The sequence below is a fragment of the Pipistrellus kuhlii genome, unplaced genomic scaffold (genome assembly GCF_014108245.1).
Source record: "Pipistrellus kuhlii isolate mPipKuh1 unplaced genomic scaffold, mPipKuh1.p scaffold_m20_p_35, whole genome shotgun sequence".
Classification (NCBI taxonomy): domain Eukaryota; kingdom Metazoa; phylum Chordata; class Mammalia; order Chiroptera; family Vespertilionidae; genus Pipistrellus; species Pipistrellus kuhlii.
The window spans coordinates 1,424,088-1,442,181 of NW_023425535.1; the positions used below are offsets into that span (position 1 = coordinate 1,424,088).

Here is an 18,094-nt window from a genome sequence, read left to right on the forward strand (position 1 = left end):
TCCTCAGGACGCCCCTGGCGGGAAGATGGGGGGCTTGGCCTGCCCATTGAATTGTTCTATTGACTTGTGGAGGCCCAGGGTCACTGCCAGGCTGTGTGAAATCAAATAAGATGGCATCTCATGTGCCTCGCCATCCGCCCAGCATATGGGAAGGCGCGGCAAAGGGGTTCTCTCCCCCTCTGCTCCTCCAGGTCCAGGGCAAACAAACATCAGGGGTGCCGACGGCAAGAGTAAACGTAATCAGGGTGGAGACCTGATTTATGAATAACTCATAATTCATCTGAAACCAGTTTCCTGTTGACAGTCAGCCCTCTGTAAACACGAATCGCGTCCTTGGCACATTACCTTCCCTGGGGGTGCCAGGCCCCGGAGCCCTTTTCTATATAAGCTGCCGGGACTCTTCCGGATGTACAGGCCTATAAGAACCCTCTTTGCTCGTCACAATGATAGGTAACTGGTTGCTTCATTAGCTCGAGGCCAGAAAAAGGACAAAGGACACACGGTTTATTCCTTATTTGAATGCGCTGTGAAGTGTGTTTCTACTGGATACAACGCAATGGTAAATGTGAGCTAGTTAGGAATCTTCTGTAGATTATTTGCAACTGAATGTACAGCGTGTGATGAGAGGCTGGGAGATTGAGAAAATCTTAATGAATTAGCACTATTTCTGTTCTCTAAGATCAAATCTGTTGTTTCCTCTGGTAAGTTTGGGATTCAATTAGGTTTTATACGTGTCTCTAATGCTTGGGCCCTAAGGGAGTGATTTGGCAGTTAAATATAATGTCGGAGCTACCGCACGGCCTCGTCACAGATGAGAACGGAGCCTGGGAGGGAAGAGCTGGCGGGAGCGAGGTGTCCCTCTCCAGGCCGGCGGCTCCCACGTGGGCGGCTCAGTGGACACCTGTGCCTGACACCCACGCCGGACACTCTGAGTTGATTGGTTTGCAGTGAGTCTTTGGTAATTGGTGTGTGTTTTTTTAAAATATTCAGCAAAATTTGAGAACCATCATCCTAGGCCCTTTTCAATATAACATGTTGTATTAAGAAAAAATTTGCATCAAAATCTATAAAAACTCATTGAGATGTCCTTTCTGCCTTCAATTCAAACTTGGTCTTTTACAAGTGCCCTTTGCTGGAGCCAGTGGAAGGGAGCGAGCCGGGCTGCTCTTGGCGTGCAAAGGAGAAGGGGAAGGAGTGGCCACCGGCAAAGCGGAAGAGGAGGGGGCAGGTCCTCCAGAACGGACCCTGGGCCTCAGCCCAGAGACGCCTCAGGAAGCCGGAGCGGGAAGAGCGGGAAAACCGTGGGGTGGGATCCTCCCGCTCCGTCGGACCTCTTCTCCGCCCTCAGAGTGAACTCTGTAAGCTGCACAGCTGGCAACATCCCTGCCCTGCTTAGGACTCTTTTTTGTAAAATATATTTTATTGATTTTTTTACAGAGGGGAAGAGAGAGGGATAGAGAGTTAGAAACATCGATGAGAGAGAATCATCTATCAGTTGCCTCCTGCACACCCCCCACTGGGGACGTGCCTGCAACCAAGGTACATGCCCCTGACCGGAATCAAACCAGGGACCCTTCAGTCTGCAGGCTGATGCTTTATCTACTGAGCCAAACCAGTTTTGGCCTGCTTAAAACTCTTAAAGATGCTGACTTTAGAGAGGAAGGGGGAGAGAGAGAGAGAGAGAAACATCAATGATGAGAGAGAATCATTGATGGGCTGCCTCCTGCACTCCCCCTACTGCGGATTGAGCCCACAACCTGGGCCTGTGTCCTGGACTGGAATCAAACCGGGACCCTTCCGTCCGCAGGCTGATGCTCTATCCACTGAGCCAAACCAGCTAGGGCAAGATGCCTGACTCTTGATCATACTGGGAAGACACAAGGAACAACAACTTACCTGAAGGGACACTATTCCTAGGGGCACTGCCAGCCTGTGTCACCCTCAGCTGACATGAAGCACCTGTTACGTGCAGCATCTGGAAAGTCTAAGGCGGGCCTCCCGGCTGCACTGTCCCCGTGCCTGCCCGTAACGGGTGCTCATCTCATCTTCGCTGAGTGCCGGAAAGGAAGGGAGCGAAGGGAGGTGAAGGAATAGAACGTGGGAACAGGACAGGACTTGAGAGCCTCTACTCAGGTGGCCTCAGCCGAGTGTCATGGGCATCACCTAGGGGGAGGGGTTTGGATAGAAATTAGGACCCTTTGATCCCACCAAAGCAGAATCTGCATTTTATTTTACAGAATTTCCCAGGGATTCATATCCACATTAAAGAAGCACTAGTTTTGATTGTTTCTTGTGTTTCTCATCTGGGGGGCTTGGTAAAGATGCCAAGGCCGTGGCCCTGTCCTTTTTCAAAGAGCTTGACTGAGACTGTGTGCTCATTATTAGCAGCCTGGGTTACTTTGATGCCCACTCATATGGGAGAACTTCTTTTTTACGGAGGAGGAAACTGAGGCTTAGAGAAAGAGAGAGAGAGAGAGAGTTGGGGGTGGGGGGGAAAAGAGAATATGGAGGCTATATATAGATTTTATCAGCTGGTTAATCTCAAAACTGAATACTTTGCTCTCTTTTGTCACCATCTTTGGACTCCATCTCTGAGTCATTCAATTGGGTGCCTCCGCTCGGAGCAGCAGAAGGTCCGGGAATTCTGCACCCGTCACTCACGCTGGGCGGCAGCCCTGGCTTGTGCCCATTGGCGCCTCTGTTCTGTGACCACATAAAACAAGACCTCCAGCGTTTCTCTGATCACCAGCACCTCTCAGGAGCACTGTTTCTGGATGAAGGAAGTGGAAATTCTGTCAATAAGACTGGCTTTTTCATTTGTTTTTGTTTGTTTTGAGAGAAAAAGTTCAGGTTTCCACAATGATCTGAAGCTGAAGCTTATATAAAAAGAATGAAACAGAGAGAGCAGGTGCAACCTCTAGTTCTGATGTGAACTGACTATATTGAGAGTTTATTGTAGGAATTCATTTATTTCTTTTGGTTATAAAACTAATGCTTTTCATTATAAGCAATTTAGAAAATAAGAGGGAAAGTTCAAAGAAAACTCCCACAGCTCAAAAATCACTTGTTAGAATTTGGTACAAAAACTTTCATCTCTTCGAGCATCTCTTTCAATGTGGATTTTTTCCACATCATAGGGATACCGTGCAGACATTTTTGTGACATGCCTTCTTTAACGTGTCCTAACAGTGATCATTTATGTCATTTCATATTCTCTTACCTCCTGAGTGGACCAGGTAGGTCTGCTTTCGGAGTCACCATGTTCTCAAACAGCCCTGTTGGGGCATTTGGTTGATTCATTTCCCTGCTGCAGTGAGCATCCAAGAGGCAAAGTCTGTCCTTCTCTGTGCCATTCCTAGGACCAGGTCTTAGAAGTGAAAAGGTAAAGTCAAATGCTGTAACACATTTTTTTAATAATGTTTTTATTGATTTGAGGGGGGGGGGAGAGAGACAGAGAAACATCATTGAAGAGAAATATCGATCGGTCCTACTGGGGGTCAACCCAGACATGTGCCCTGACCAGGAATCAAACCAGCAACCTCCTGGTGCCTGGATCAGCACTCAACAAGCTGAGCAACACTGCCAGGGCTGTTGTAAACAATTTGGAGAATATGGATGCATACTATTCAGTTGTTCTCCATAAAGATTATTCAAACATAAACCAGCCTTGTGCATTTTACTTCCTAGATATGCCTTTATTTCACTCTGGATATTATAAATGAAATAATTATTTTTGTCATCCCACATGGTTCTATTTTATGTTCAAATTTACATTTTTGGTCTCGGCAGTAACTTGAATTTTTCCATGTCTCTGTTCATCATTTCTATTTGTATATGTGTTATTTTTTTGTTGTTGCTGTTAGTCCTCACTTGAGGATATTTTTTTCCTTTGAGAGAGAGTGGAAGGGTGGGAGGGAAGTAGAGAGAGATATACATTGATGTAAAAGAGACAAATCAATTCCTCCTGCCTCATGCCTGCCTCCTGCCTGTGCCCACTCTCAGATTGATGTTTCTCTCTTCTCTCTCTCTCTCTCTCTCTTTCCTTTCTGCTATCTCAAATCAGTAAAAACATATACTCAGGCAAGGTTTTTAAAAATATATATTTTTATTGATTTTTTTATAGAGACGAAGAGAGAGGGATAGAGAGTTAGAAACATCGATGAGAGAGAAACATTGATCAGCTACCTCCTGCACATTCTCCACTGACGATGTGCCCACAACTGCGGTACATGCCCTCGACCGGAATCAAACCTGGGATTCTTCAGTCCAGAGGCCGATGCTCTACCCACTGAGCCTAACTGGTTAGGGCCTCAGGCAAGGTTTTTTTTTTTTTTTTTTTTTAAAGCACACTATCATTATTTTATTGGTCTATGACTTGGACTCACATTTAGCTTTTCCCCCAGTTTATTTTGGTAACTTGTGTAGATGTTGTTCCTTTGAAACTCCTCCTTTGAGCCACCTGCCAGAGCCCAGTAGGGGTCCTCATGCAGGACACTCAGTCACTGACCGCCATCTGAATCAGTTTGTTTTTCTTCCTAGTCCTTCACATTGCAGAATGCTCTTCTGGGAAGCCTTGTGGTCTTGGCCAGCATTGTGACGCTATGCAATGCCCAGTGCTTTTTTATACCTAAAAGACATCATCCAGGTGACAATCTTAAGGGTAAGTCCCAGCTTTTCAAATGTATTATTTTACTGTAGCTTGGTAGGTGTAACCTGTTGGCAGAGGGAGGCCTTTACATCCACACGGGGAGGATGGGTAGGGCGAATATCAAATAGAGTCAAATGAGAGACTTTAATTTGTCACTGCATGAGACAGTATTTCTCAACCCGAGTTGTAGGAGAATTGCCTGGAAAGCTTTTGAAACCTACTAATGCTCAGGGGCCATCCAATCTGAGGCAAATCAGAATCTCTGGGGTGGGAGCTGCACAGCTCATTGCTTTTGGAGTCACCCCTATATGCAGGCAAAGAACCATCAATATTCCAAAGCAGTGCTTTCCAGACATCAATGTGCATGTGAACGCTCTGAGAATCCCACTAAATGAAAAGTTCTGGTTCTGTGGGCCTGCATGTCCAACACAGCCTCGGTAGTGCCGATGCTACTAGTTCCTCCAACTCACCCGGACCAGCACGGGTGAAAGAAGTAATCTGACCGCTGGCCGAATGTTTGAATTACTGGGAGCTTTGGGAATATGTGGTAGCCTGGACTACCATATGGCAGTCTCTCACGGCCAGAGAGACTCATTGTTCGGAGGTGGGACCCAGCATAGATTTTTATGCCCAGATGTTTTACATGTGCATTTAGAGCTGAGAAGCAAAGCATAGAGAATTAGTAAAATGAATCATTTATCCAGAGATAACCCAGCAAAAAAAAGAACACACACACACACACACACACACACACACAAAACAAAAAACAAACAAACAAAAACTTGGTTCCAAGTACCCCTAGGATTATAAAGCTATCCTTTAAAAGAGGAAGGCCTTTGCCAGGACTGGTTTGGCTCAGTGGATAGAGCGTCGGCCTGCGGACTGAAGGGTCCCGGGTTCAATTCCAGTCAAAGGCATGTACTCTGGTTGCGGGCACATCCCCAGGTGGGCGTGTGCAGGAGGCAGCTGATAGATGTTTCTCTCTCATCGATGTTTCTAGCTCTCTATCCCTCTCTCTTCCTCTCTGTGAAAAATCAATTAAAAAAAAAAAAAAAAAAAGAGGAAGGCCTTATTTTTTCCTCGGAATATTTGCTCTGAAATAAGATCTGGAAGGACTTAAGCTTGCAGTAAGAAGACATGATTGGTGAAATGAGCTGGACAGTACTGGAATTTAGCTGTGGGTGACCACAGAAGCACTTTTCTTTCTTTTTTAAAAATATTTTTTTAATTTTTTTATTTCAGAAAGAAAGGAAGAGGCAGAGAGAGAGAGAAACAGCAATGATGAGAATCATTGATCGGCTGCCTCCTGCACGCCCCACACTGGGGATCGAGCCTGCAACCCGGGCACGTGTCCTGACCTGGAATCAAACTGTGACCTCCTGGTTCAAAGGTCCACGTTCAGCCAGAGAGCCACGCTGGCCAGACCACAGAAGCACTTTTCTTAGACACCCTTAAATTGATGAGATTCTCCCTCTCTGGGAGGGGCACAGGTGGCAGGGCTGGCCCCAGTGTCCCTCTAGCCTTGTTCTATTGTATCTGTGTGCCTGGAGGACCCCACTGATGATGCCACACGTGTTATTTTAGAATGCAGGGATCTCGATGGATTCACCTACCCGATGAACTCCAAGTGGAAGAATAATAAATGTGAAGAGTGTTCTTGTAACCCAGCTGGAATTAGCTGCTGCAACATGTAAGTCTCAGCCAGAAGGGCCAACAAGGGGGTGCAGCAACAAGGGGGCTGCTCTGAGGTACAGCTCCTCCCTCTTTCAAAATCCCATTCTGAAGTGCTTTCCTTTTCAGCACTATTTCTTTCTTTTTTTCCTTTTAATATATTTTTATTGATTTCAGAGAAGGGAGAGGGAGGGAGAGATAGAAACACAAATAATGAGAGAGAATCATTAATCAGCTGCCTCTCGCTTTGAGGATCAAGACCCCAACCTCTGCCTGTGCCCTGACCTGGAATCAAACCGTAACCTCCTAGTTCATAGGAGCCATGCTGAATAGGCCCTATTTCTTTCTTTCTTTTTTTTTTATTGTGGTAATGAAAACTGGGGACCATCTCCCCAGGAAAGATTTAAATTTTTTTTAAGTTAAATTAAAATTTATTTTAAAAAATGTTTTTAACATAAAAAAATTTAGCATTTTATGTTAAATATGGAATATTGATGGTTCTTTGCCTGCATATAGGGGTGACTCCAAAAGCAATGAGCTGTGCAGCTCCCACCCTGTTTCAAACTAAACGGTGTTAAAAAAAATTTTAACATAAAATTTAGCATTTTAATTGTTTTAAGTGTAGAATTCAGTGGCATTCAGTACATTCACATTTTTGTGCAACCATTTCCACCATTCACCTTCAGAACTTTTTTATCTCCCCTAACTGAAACTCCCTACCCAGGAAATACCTCCATTTCCTCCTTTCCCCAGTCCCTGGTAACCACCATTTTACTCTCGTCTCTATGAACCCACAACTCTAAGTGCCATTGTACAGTATCTGTCCTTTTGTGCCTGGCTTTTCACAGTATAATGTCCTCAGGGTTCATCCGTGCTGCAGCCTGTTTCATAATTAGGCTGAAGAATGTTCCATTGTGTGTGTGATCCAAGAGCGTGATGAATCCTGACATTGTGGGTGGACTGTCCTGGGGAGATGGTCCCCAGCTTTCATTAGCTGCTCCTGGGCTCCATGATCCTGGCCTGGCGTGACTCTGTTCCTGTGGCTTAGCCAGCTCCGATTCCAATGGGAATGGACAATCTTTCCCTCCCCACCTTCAAGCAGCAGAGCTGCTGGTCACTCCCTGAGCCAGGACAACAAGAGGTCAGGCTAGAGCAAGCTGCCTGGCCCCGGGGGTCCAGCCTGCCTTTGGGCCTCTCTGAGCTTGCTTGGTCCTGTGATGCAGGATGGAACTTAGGAACTATCTCAGGGATGGTCTATGTGCTCATAGACCAGGTTCTATGGGTTCAAATCCAGGTTCCTGAAGTCAGCACTTTGGAGTTGCAAACTGAACGGTGATCTTAAGTTGCTCAGGGGCACCCTAGACAGCAGGAGCGTGGGCTGACCCTGGCCCAGAGCTGGCCCAGAGAAGGCTGGGCATCCTATCCTTTCTTTAAAAAAAAAATCTTTATTATTGAAAGTATTACATATGTCTCCCTTTTCCTCCATTGACCCCTTCTAGTCCACCTCTCCACCTGTCTTTAAAAAAAAATCTTCATTGTTGAAAGTATGACGTATGTCCCTTTTCCCCCATTGGCCCCTTTCAGCCACCCCGCCTCCCTATCCCAGGGTCTGAGTCCATGGGTCGTGCATATGTGCATACAAGGTCTTTGGTTGATTACTTCCCACCCACCCTCCCTCCCCCACCTTCCCTTTGAGATTCCGCAATCTGTTCCAGGCTTCCATGTCTCTGATCCACTCCATCAGTTTATTTTGTTACTTAGATTTCACATAAGAGTGAGATCGTGTGATACTTATCTATCTCTGACTGGCTTATTTCATTTAACATAATACTCTCCAGGTCCCTCCATGCTGTCTCAAAGGATAAGATTCACTTTTATTGCTGCATAGTATTCCATGGTGTAAATGTACCACAGCTTTTTTATCTACTCATCCACTGATGGGCACTTAGGTTTAGGTATTATAAATTGTGCTGCTATAAGTATAGGGGTGCATATGTATTTTTTTAAATTGGTGTTTCAGGTTTTTAGGATATATTCCTAGAAGTGGGATCAGTAGGTCAAATGGCAGTTCCATATTTAATTATTTGAGGAAACTCCATACTGTTTTCCATAGTGGCTGCACTAGTCTGCATTCCCACCAGCACTGTTCTAGGGCTCCCTTTTCTCCACATCCTCGCCAGCACTTGTCATTTGTTGATTTGTTGATAGAAACAATTCTGACAGATATAAGATGATACCTATTGTCATTTTAAAATGCATCTCTCTGGCTGAAACCAGTTTGGCTCAGTGAATAGAGCGTTGGTCTGTGGACTGAAGGGTCCCGGGTTCGATTCCGGTCAAGAGCATGTACATTGGTTGCGGGCACATCCCCAGTAAGGGGTGTGCAAGAGGCAGCTGGTCGATGTTTCTCTCTCATCAATGTTTCTAGCTCTCTATCCCTCTCCCTTTCTCTCTGTAAAAAAATAAATAAATAAAATATATTAAAAAAAAATATATATATATATATTTTTTTTATTATTAATTTTTTACAGAGAGGGAGAGGTATAGAGAGCCAGAAACATCGATGAGAGAGAAACATCGATCAGCTGCCTCCTGAACACCCCCAAGTGGGGATGTACCCGCAACCAAGGTACATGCCCTTGACCGGAATCAAACCTGGGACCCTTCAGTCCATAGGCCGACACTCTATCCACTGAGCCAAACTGGTTAGGGCCCATTTTTTAATTGGATTGCTTGTCTTCCTTTTGTTAAGTTGTATGAGTTCCTTATATATTTTGGATACTTTTAACAGATGTATCATTGCCAAATATGTTCTCCCATACAGTGGGCTCCCTTTTTACTCTTTTGCTATGCAGGAACTTTTTATTTTGATGCTGTTCCATTTGTTTATTTTCTCCTTAGTTTCCTTTGCCCTAGGCAAACATATGGCTATAAGAGATGTCTGAAACATTGCTATATATGGTTTCTTCTAGGATTTCTATGGTTTCATGACTTACATTTAAGTCTTTTATCCATTTTGAGTTTATTCTTGTGTATGGTATAAGTTGGTCTAGTTTTATTTTTTTTGTTTTAATAAATCTTTATTGTTCATATTATTACAAATGTTCCTCTTTTTTTCCCCTCCTCCATTTCTCCCCTCGACCGGGTGCCCACCCCACCCTCTGCCCTTTCCCCACCCCTCATTGTCCTCATCCATAGGTGCACAGTTTATGTTCAGTCTCTTCTCTCATCCCCCTCTCCCCTTTTCCCTGAGAATCGTCAGTTCACTCCCCTTCTGATACCTCTGGTTCTATTATATTTGACAGTTAATATTGTTCATTAGATTTTTTTTAAATTTCTTTGATTTTTAGATTCACTTGTTTATAGTTACGTATTTGTTGTTCATAGTTTTTATCTTTATTTACTTTCTCTTCCGAAAGAACCCCCTTCAGCAATTCATATAATTCTGGTTTGGTGGTGATGAACTCCTTTAGCTTTTTTTTATTGGTGAAGCTCTTTATCTGGCCTTCGATTCTGAGTGATAGCTTTGCTGGGTAGATTACCTTTGGCTATAGGTTCTTACTATTCATCACCTTGAATATTTCTTGCCATTCCCGTCTTGCCTGCATAGTTTCTGTTGAGAAATCAGTTGACAATCGTATAGGTACTCCTTTATAGGTAATTATCTGCTTTGCTCTTGCTGCTTTTAATATTCTCTCTTTGTCTTTTGCTCTTGGAATTTTAATTATGATTTGTCTTGGTGTGGTCTTCTTTGGATTCCTTTAGTTTGGAGTTCTGTGCACTTCCTGAACTGGCAAGTCTAATTCTTTCACCAGGTGGGGGAAGTTTTCCGTCACTATTTCTTTCAGTATGTTTTCGATATCTTGCTCTCTCTCATCTTCTGGGACCCCCATAATTCTGATGTTGGTTCGCTTGAAGTTGTCCCAGAGTTTTATTACATTATCTTCAACTTTCTGGATTTTCTTGCCTTCTTGCTTCTGTGGAGGAGTGTCTTCTGGCTCTTTATGTTCCAAATCTTTGACTTGATTCTTGCGATCTTCCATTCTGTTTTTAGGACTCTGCTTTTTTTTTTTTTTTTTTTTTTTTTAATATATTTTATTGATTTTACACAGAGAGGAATTGAGAGGGAAAGAGAGTCAGAAACGTCGATGAGAGAGAAACATCAACCAGCTGCCTCTTGCACACCCCCCACTGGGGATGTGCCCGCAACCAAGGTACATGCCCTTGACCGGAATCGAACCCGGGACCTTTCAGTCTGCAGGCCGATGCTCTATCCACTGAGCCAAACTGGTCCCGGCTGTTTTTAGGACTCTGTATAATATGTTTTATTTCAGACAATGTATTCTTTATTTCTTGTTGATCCCTTATTATTTCTTGTTGATTACTTATTATTTCTAGTTGATCCCTTTTCATATCCTCATAGGACTTATCGATCTTTTCTAGGAAATTCTTGAAAAACCTTATAAGCGTGGTTTTGAACTCTATATCCAGTCACTTTTTGTCCTCCATTTCTTTCGTTTGAGATCTATTTCCTTGTCTTGGCATTTTCGCAGCTTCCCTGAGTTGGTAGCCTTAAAAGTCTCTGTGTTCGGCTTGGATGGGGCAGAGTTTCAGGGTGGAGCCTACAGCCTTGGCTTCCATCAGCCATGTCAGCCACGCCCTATGCGGTTCCTGAGTCTCAGTGTTTCTCAGGGTCCTTCGGTACTCGCTGCAAGCACCTCTGAGAGTGAGGTGCCCTCGAGTTTCGCCTGCTACCAAACAGTCTAGTCTCTCCCCCAATGAGCCTGGAACTGGGGTTCAGTTCAGTTGGAAGTGGGATTGGAAGTGGGGTTCAGAGCAGTCTGGAGTTTTTGTCTCCTTCCTGCCAGGGCAATCCCGCAGCATAGCCAACCGTTCGTTCTCTGCACGCAATGTGCATGCCTCCAGGAGCTCTGCCTTTCGCTGCTCCCCCAGGTTTCCGCCTTACAGCCCAGTCTCCCTCTGTATGAGCCTGGGTCCCTGGGGTCTGGCCTAGAACTGGGATTCAGAGCAGTTGGAACTGGGGCTCAGCACAGTCCGGGGCTTTTGTCTCCTTCCTGCTAGGGCAATCTGGCAGTAGAGTCAACAGTCCGTCCTCTGCGTGCAATGTGTGTGCCTCTGGGGGCTCTGCCTTTCGCTGCTCCCCTGGGATTCCACCTCACAGCCCAGGCTTCCTCTGTATGAGCCTGGGTCCCCAGGGTCTGGCCTAGAACTGGGGTTCAGTGCTGTCGGGTCTGGGGTTCAGCACAATCCAGAGCTTTTATCTCCTTCCTGCTAGAGAACACCAGCCAGGTACTCAGCCTCCCCTCCTCTCCGGCTCCGTCCTCTCCGTGCTCTCAGCGTGTCTCCGTACCTGAGGCTTTTTCAGCTCCTCTGATTTTCCTTCTGGTTTTCTCTTTCCTTCTTGTTGTAGAATTTCCAGTCAGTCCATTTTATATTTTAGTTGTATTTTATTGAAATTGTTGTGTGCGGCTGCAGTTAGGTGTTTACCTGTGCAGCCATCTTGGATCCTCCATGTCATTTTTTTTTTTTTAAGGTATCTGTTCAATTTCCCCAACACCGTGTATTGAAGAGATTGTCTTGGCTCCATTGTATGTTCTTGTGTTCTGAGTGTAATGGCTTGGGTCTATATCCTATTCTTTCTATCAATAATTGGCTTTATTTTTGTCTCACTGGCAGTGCTGCTGTACCTGTGGGTTACAACGAATTGAAATGCAATAAGTTATTCAACCCGAAAACCTGCACCTATACAGTGGTGGAGAAAAAGAATCCAAAAAAGTTTTGTGATGTCCAGCAATGGGTGATGTAATTGCTTCTCGTGGGCCCGTGGCTCCCACACAGAGGCTCCAGGTCCTCCAAGGCCAGGCCTCATTTTCCTTGGCCTCTAACAGACTATGATTGTATGACCCTACCTGTTTGTAAAAAATTAAATAAGTAAAAATTGAGCAAACGTTTCAATATGTGTATACTTGCAATTTACAAATTATGTGTGCATTGATTTTTATACACATTAAAAAGCACTCAAACATTTAATAGAGTGAACAAAAAATAAATATGAATAAAGTTATATTTTTCCTATACTCCAATAAATCACTGTACATTCCCACTTAGGCACCACTGCTTCTGTTGCTTCTGATATGGCATCTGCACTCTGCTGTCCTGGTGTCCTGCTATCTTACGAACAATTAAAAAAATAAACGTGTCTTCAAAATTAAATCAGATCCCTTATTTTCTTTGAGTTTTTCATATTTATGCTTCCTTCATTCCTCTTCTTTTTCTTAAATATATATATATATTTTTTTTCAAAAATATATTCTTATTGATTTCAGAGAGGAAGGAAGGGGAGAGAAATAGAAACATCGATGATGAGAATCCCTGATAGATTGCCTTCCACTCACCCTCCACTGGGGACTGAGCCTGCAACCTGGGCATGTGCCCTGACTGGGATCAAACAGTGACCTCCTGTTTCATAGGTTGAAGCTAAACCGCAGTGCCACACTGGCCAGGCTCCTTCCTCTTCTTTAGAGAGTGTGCTCCACGCTGTGTTCCTCATTTACCTCTGCTTGCCTGAGGTTGGAGCAGGCAAGACAGAACAGCCTGGAAGAAGTAGCTCTGAGACCACGTGCAGCCTGATGAGGTATTAAAGGCCAGGGGTGCTGGCTTAGGAGAATGGCTTGACTATGATAGATTAAATAGAGAAGGTAGACCAGAGACTGGGATGGCAGGACCCACGCTTTATTGGAGGGAAGGGTACCCCTGCCGGCTGCTTACAAGGAGAGGAGCAGAAGAGAGCAAGGGGCTTACAAGCACCTTAAGGATAGAGGGCGGGGCTTAGGGCACTCAGCACATGCTGATTGATTAGGGACCTAGGGACTTAGGAATGAGGGCTTAGGGTTTTGGCAGGAGCTGATTGGTGGTTCAGAGCTCAGGAATGTCTGACCGCAGGTGGGGTTTACGTCTGTCCATCAACTGGAGAAAGGGACGATCTATTATTCCAGGCTTCTGGTAATATTTAAAAAAAAAATTGAGAGTCTGGGCAAGGTCAGGGGGCGAAGGTCAGTCTTCCGTATCTATTGTACTTCCAGCTGTGAGGTGCGTCGTCTCTTAGGGGCGTCTACCCGGGGTCTCAAAGATTCTGATGTTTGGTTCTGAATTCAGTGCCACCTTCTGGTTGGCGAATTCTGTTCTGCAAAAGACTAGTGAAACAATGCATGAGACATGGGCCAAAGAGAAAAATTAAGAGTATAAATACCAGTGGGCCGAGTAGTGGGAAGAGCCATGGGGTAAGCGAGCAAAAAGCAGGTAGTGTTTTTCCGTGCTGGTCGAGGGGTGCAGCAGCATGATTTCTCCAAGAGACTGGTTGGTGAAGAGAGTGTCCTGTTGAATCACTTGGTTCTGAGGCTGCCACGGCATTACTTGTCTGGTTTTGCTGTTTCTCTGGGCCTGGAGCTGAAAGACAACCTGAGGGGTAAGATTCTTGGGGATGTAAAAAGGTGGGACTCCTTGGTGTAGCCTGGATTCCAGTCAGGACCATGGGCAGAAGGTCCGGCCAGGAGCTGGGAATTTCTAGAGAGAGAGTTTAGTTAGATGGTCTTTAAGGAAGCCGGTGCTCCTCTGGATCTTACCCGATGGATGTGGGTGGTAGGGTGTGTGCAGTTCCCAGGAGATGCCAGAGATTATGTGTGTTATCCTCAGCAGCTTTCTTGCAGGTAGGGAAGGCCTCTGCCCACCCTGTCAGGGTGTCTACATGGTGATAGATATTTGGTCTTCTTGTGGGGAGGCATATGGTGAAGTCTACCTGCCAGTCCTGTCCTGGGAGGTGTTCCCTTCATTTGATGGGTAGGAAAGTTGGGGTGCATTCCTCCCTGGAGTGAGGCAGCTGCAAACGTGGAGCAGGAAGAGCAGGCATTCATGACTGCCTCTCGCAGTGTGGGCGAGGTGAAGAGTGATGAAGGCCATCTCCAGAGTGTTACAATCACGTAGGAGGCTTTCCGTTCCTGGGGGTCTAGACCAGTGTTTTTCAACCTTTTTTGGGCAAAGGCACACTTGTTTCATGAAAAAAATCACGAGGCACACCACCATTAGAAAATGTTAAAAAATTTAACTCTGTGCCTATATTGACTATATATAAAGTAATTCTCTTGAATAGGAATCAAATAAACACAAAGAAAGTATTTTATAATTACTTTATTATGAAATATTAAGTAAACAAAATAGTGAAAAATTATAAAATTCTTGTCTTGTCTGCACCTACGGCACACCAGGCAACATCTCGCGGCACACTAGTGTGCCGCGGAACAGCGGCTGAAAAACGCTGGTTTAGACACAAGCTTCCATTCACAAACAGAGTTAAATCAGGATTAGAGGAACCGGAGAGTCCTGCCCAAGGTTGAGTGAGGGCCTCTGATGACCTCGGGCAGGAGTGCTTTGCTGCAGTTTGGGTGGAGGCAGCAGGCAGGAGAGTGGCTGGGGTTTCAGGGCTGGGGACTGGGTTAGGGAGAAGTCAGGACTCTCCAGGAACTGGAGATGGAGTTCCTGCACATGAGAGGGGCAAGGAGAGATAAGGATCGGTGTGACGGAAAATCCCTTAGCCTATGGGTGGAGAACACCCGTAAGGGTAGCTGGAGGCTATCTTCTAGGCCTCCTTGATGAGAAGAGCAGCTGCAGCCAGAGCCCAGAGGCAGGGCTGCAGTCCCCAAACTGTGAAATCAAGCTGTTAGGACAGGTAGGCTATGGGGTGAGGGCTGGCCCTAGGTGCTGGGTGAGGACCCCCATGGAGAGAGAGAGACACCAGAGGGGTGTCCCGGAGTTAGAGAAAGTTTAGCAAACGAAGGAGAGTGAGGAGACTTGGTATAAGGGCTTAGCTAGGAGAGAAAAATTTGGGATCCATGATGGAGAAATCCTACCAGTGGAGGCCAGCTGTTGCCTCTGAGACGTGTAGTGCTGGGTTCTAACAAGCATTCTTGGAGGTCTCTGGGTACCCTGGCCAAACAGGTGACTATCTCTGAACCCCTGAGGCAGGATTGTCCAAGTGAGTGGGAGACAGATCTGGAGCTAAAAGATAACTGAGACCTATTATAGATGCTATTTTTTAGGGGGAAAAGAGTAGGGGTCTTAATTGCCTCACTAGTGATATGAAAGGGGAGAATAAGTTACCCTTGGAAGTAGGTTCTTGTTTTTCCAGTTTTGCCCCTTGCTGGGCATCCACATGTTTCTTGTAGTTCCTGAGACAGGGTTTCAAAGTAGGTAGAGCAGTGGTTATGGGGACAGGTAAAGACTGATCATTGAGGCTGCATCTACGTTGGGTGAAAGATAGATGAGAGTACAGGTTCCTGTCCAGCTGATGGGGAGACGGATGTATGAGTTTTCCCCACAGAGGAAGAAAAATCCCTGATGATGGAGTCAAGCTGATAGGTGTAAGGAGAAGAGGTGGACTAAAGGGTATGAGATTTCTTTTCTAGTTCCGCACTCCAAGCTGGGAGAGTAGATGAGCGATTGAGACTGTGTGGCAGTGAAAGTGGGAGGGAAAGGGGAAGGAGAGGAGTAGTGAAAGCCACGGACCTGGATGGTTGGGTAAGAGGTTAGACTGTGAATATTCTGGTTTGGCTTAAGAAGTATCCAGCAACCTTATCCTGTCGGGATTGGGGACTGAAGCCTCACTTTCTTGCTTAGAAAAGGGGCAGGAGGCAGGAAGGGAGCAGGCTCCGCAGCTGTTCCCAGGTTAGCCAGGCCTCTAGCCGCTTGAGTTTTTAAACTGCCCGCATTCTTCCTAGTGCTAGAGGAGATAGGCGCTTACAGTCCCAGGAATGGCTGGGCCTCGTGGGTCGAGAGAGTGAAACTGAGGTAGGTGACTGTGGTTTGGGACAGCTGGGCTTTATGAGAGGATGCACAGCAGCCCTAGCCAGGCACTGAGGTAGAATGAGGAAAGAGTGAATGGGGGAATTTGAGATGGCTAGTGGCTGTGAGACTGATCTGCCAACCCCCATAATAGAGACTGAGGAGGGGACAAGGGTCCCAGCGAATTCAGAGAGGGCAGGATGAGTGGCCACAGTGTCCATTAAAAAGGAGATTGGCTTACCTGCCACCACAGTCGTTCCCCGAGGCTCTGTCCTGGTGATGTAAGTCTGTGGGGCCCTGTCAGGGCCTGGACAGCTGCTTCGGTGGCCAGTCCCAGGAGGTCTGGGAGCTCCAAACCGGATCCAGAGAACGGCCTTGCTGGACTCGCTGAGGCCAGACCGGAGAGCCAGACGACAGTCTGATTTCCAGGGGCCTTCCCTCCGCACCTTGGCAGGGCCCAGGCGGGGGTTCTCGGGTTTGAGCAGCACTTGGCTCAGTGTCCTTCCTTGCTGCATTTGAAGCTGGGCCCAGAGGAGGCTTAGCCCCCGACTCGCAGGAGGACTGGCACTTCATTTTGGGTTCGTGAGAGTGGTGGCTAGGAGCTGGAGGCCTCCTACTGGGCCTCAGTGTTTTCATGAGACAGATCATAAGCAAACAGTCTTCTGCCGAAGAATCTGTGGACAATCGGTAGAGAGCTTTATTTCTCCTCTGAACTCTAATCCTAGCTCTTCAAACAAGTTATTGGACTATTAAGCAAGCCTGGGCAGACCCCTTAGTTTTTTGGGTACTTCCATAAGATAATAATTTTTTTTTAAAAAGTGGCTTGGTTACTTTTAGTTGATCTGCATCTGAATTGGAAAGGAAATGGGGGAGGCGTGTGTTGAGGGTGTGGTGCAGGCTTGGCTCCCTGGGCTTGTGGCAGTGCTCAGGGTGAGTGCTCCCAGGAGGGGCTCTCTGACTTTCTCTACTGCTCCCTCTCCTCCACAGCTCCCCTTCCTCCCCTGAGCTTCTGCATATGAGCCTGTTTCCTGTTGCTTTTGGCTGAGATTGCCTTGCTCCTTGTAGGACACACTCTTGGGTGGGATCCATAAAACCCTATCATGGTCATCTCCTTTGTAAATTCTGCTTAGCCCTTTATCTTTCTGGGAAAGGTGGGGCACAGTTAGCAACTAGATTTGGGGTCATCTGTCAAAACAGAGACAGGATTCCTATTTTAACATCTGGTCATGAATATGTAAAGAAACAAAAATTCCAATGTGGGCAGTGCCACCCTGGGCAGATTGTGAGGGCATGTACAGAGCGGTGGGCTGTGGAGGGTAGAAAAGTGGTGAGACATGGACATGGTGCAAACAAATATATGCTTTGTTGTCAGATGATGTGGCTTGGAATGTGGCTCTACCATTTACTTAGTGAATTAAAAAATTGTGGCACAACATACATAACATAACACTTAGCATTTTACCCCTGGTGCAGCGCACAGGTGAGTGGTGCTGAGTACATTCACACTGCTGTGCCATCACTGCCATCCCAAACTTCGGGGCTTCCCATCATCCCAAAAGAAACTTTGTACCCAGCAATTCGCCTTCCCCAAGCCCGAGGCAGGTATTTTCTGTCTCTGTAAATTTGGCTACTCTAGGAACCTCATAAAAGTGGAATCATACGTATTTGTCCTTTTGTGTCTTCTGACGTTTGTTGTGCCTGTACGCTAAGTAGCCTTACTTAATAGGCACCTCTGAGGACCTTTGATGCGACAAGATCACGCAGCTATCACTCGGTACAACGTGTGCCTTCACAGCTGTTTGTTCCATTGGGTGATTTATTCCGGGAGGGCCAGGGCTGTGACCGGGGCGGGCAGGAGTGCGCCTGCGCTCTGCGCCCTCTGGAGGGCAGGCGAGGGCTGGGGGCTGACCCGAGCGGAGC

The 18,094-nt window shown here is 46.1% G+C and overlaps 1 protein-coding gene across 2 annotated transcripts; it reads left to right on the plus strand.

The window, feature by feature from the left end:
* The first annotated feature begins 329 nt into the window (after window positions 1-329).
* On the plus strand, window positions 330-12,549 carry MSMB (microseminoprotein beta). 2 transcript variants are annotated; one of them, XM_036461293.2, is made up of 4 exons: window positions 330-446; window positions 4,555-4,660; window positions 6,233-6,338; window positions 12,017-12,547. In XM_036461293.2, exons 1-4 carry the CDS (start codon window positions 444-446, stop codon window positions 12,144-12,146), a joined length of 345 nt encoding a protein of 114 aa, XP_036317186.1. In that variant the 5' UTR covers window positions 330-443; the 3' UTR covers window positions 12,147-12,547. The 2 variants fall into 2 exon arrangements, with proteins under 2 accessions (XP_036317186.1, XP_045426635.1); XM_045570679.1 differs by lacking the exon at window positions 330-446 and adding an exon at window positions 456-559 and having other exon boundaries at window positions 4,540-4,660; window positions 12,017-12,549.
* Window positions 12,550-18,094: the final 5,545 nt, after the last annotated feature.

Coding starts and splice junctions, on each gene's coding strand:
- MSMB (XM_045570679.1), top strand. Junction 4,661..6,232: donor TCCAGGTGACAATCTTAAGG/GTAAGTCCCAGC, acceptor GTGTTATTTTAG/AATGCAGGGATCTCGATGGA. Junction 6,339..12,016: donor GGAATTAGCTGCTGCAACAT/GTAAGTCTCAGC, acceptor TCTCACTGGCAG/TGCTGCTGTACCTGTGGGTT.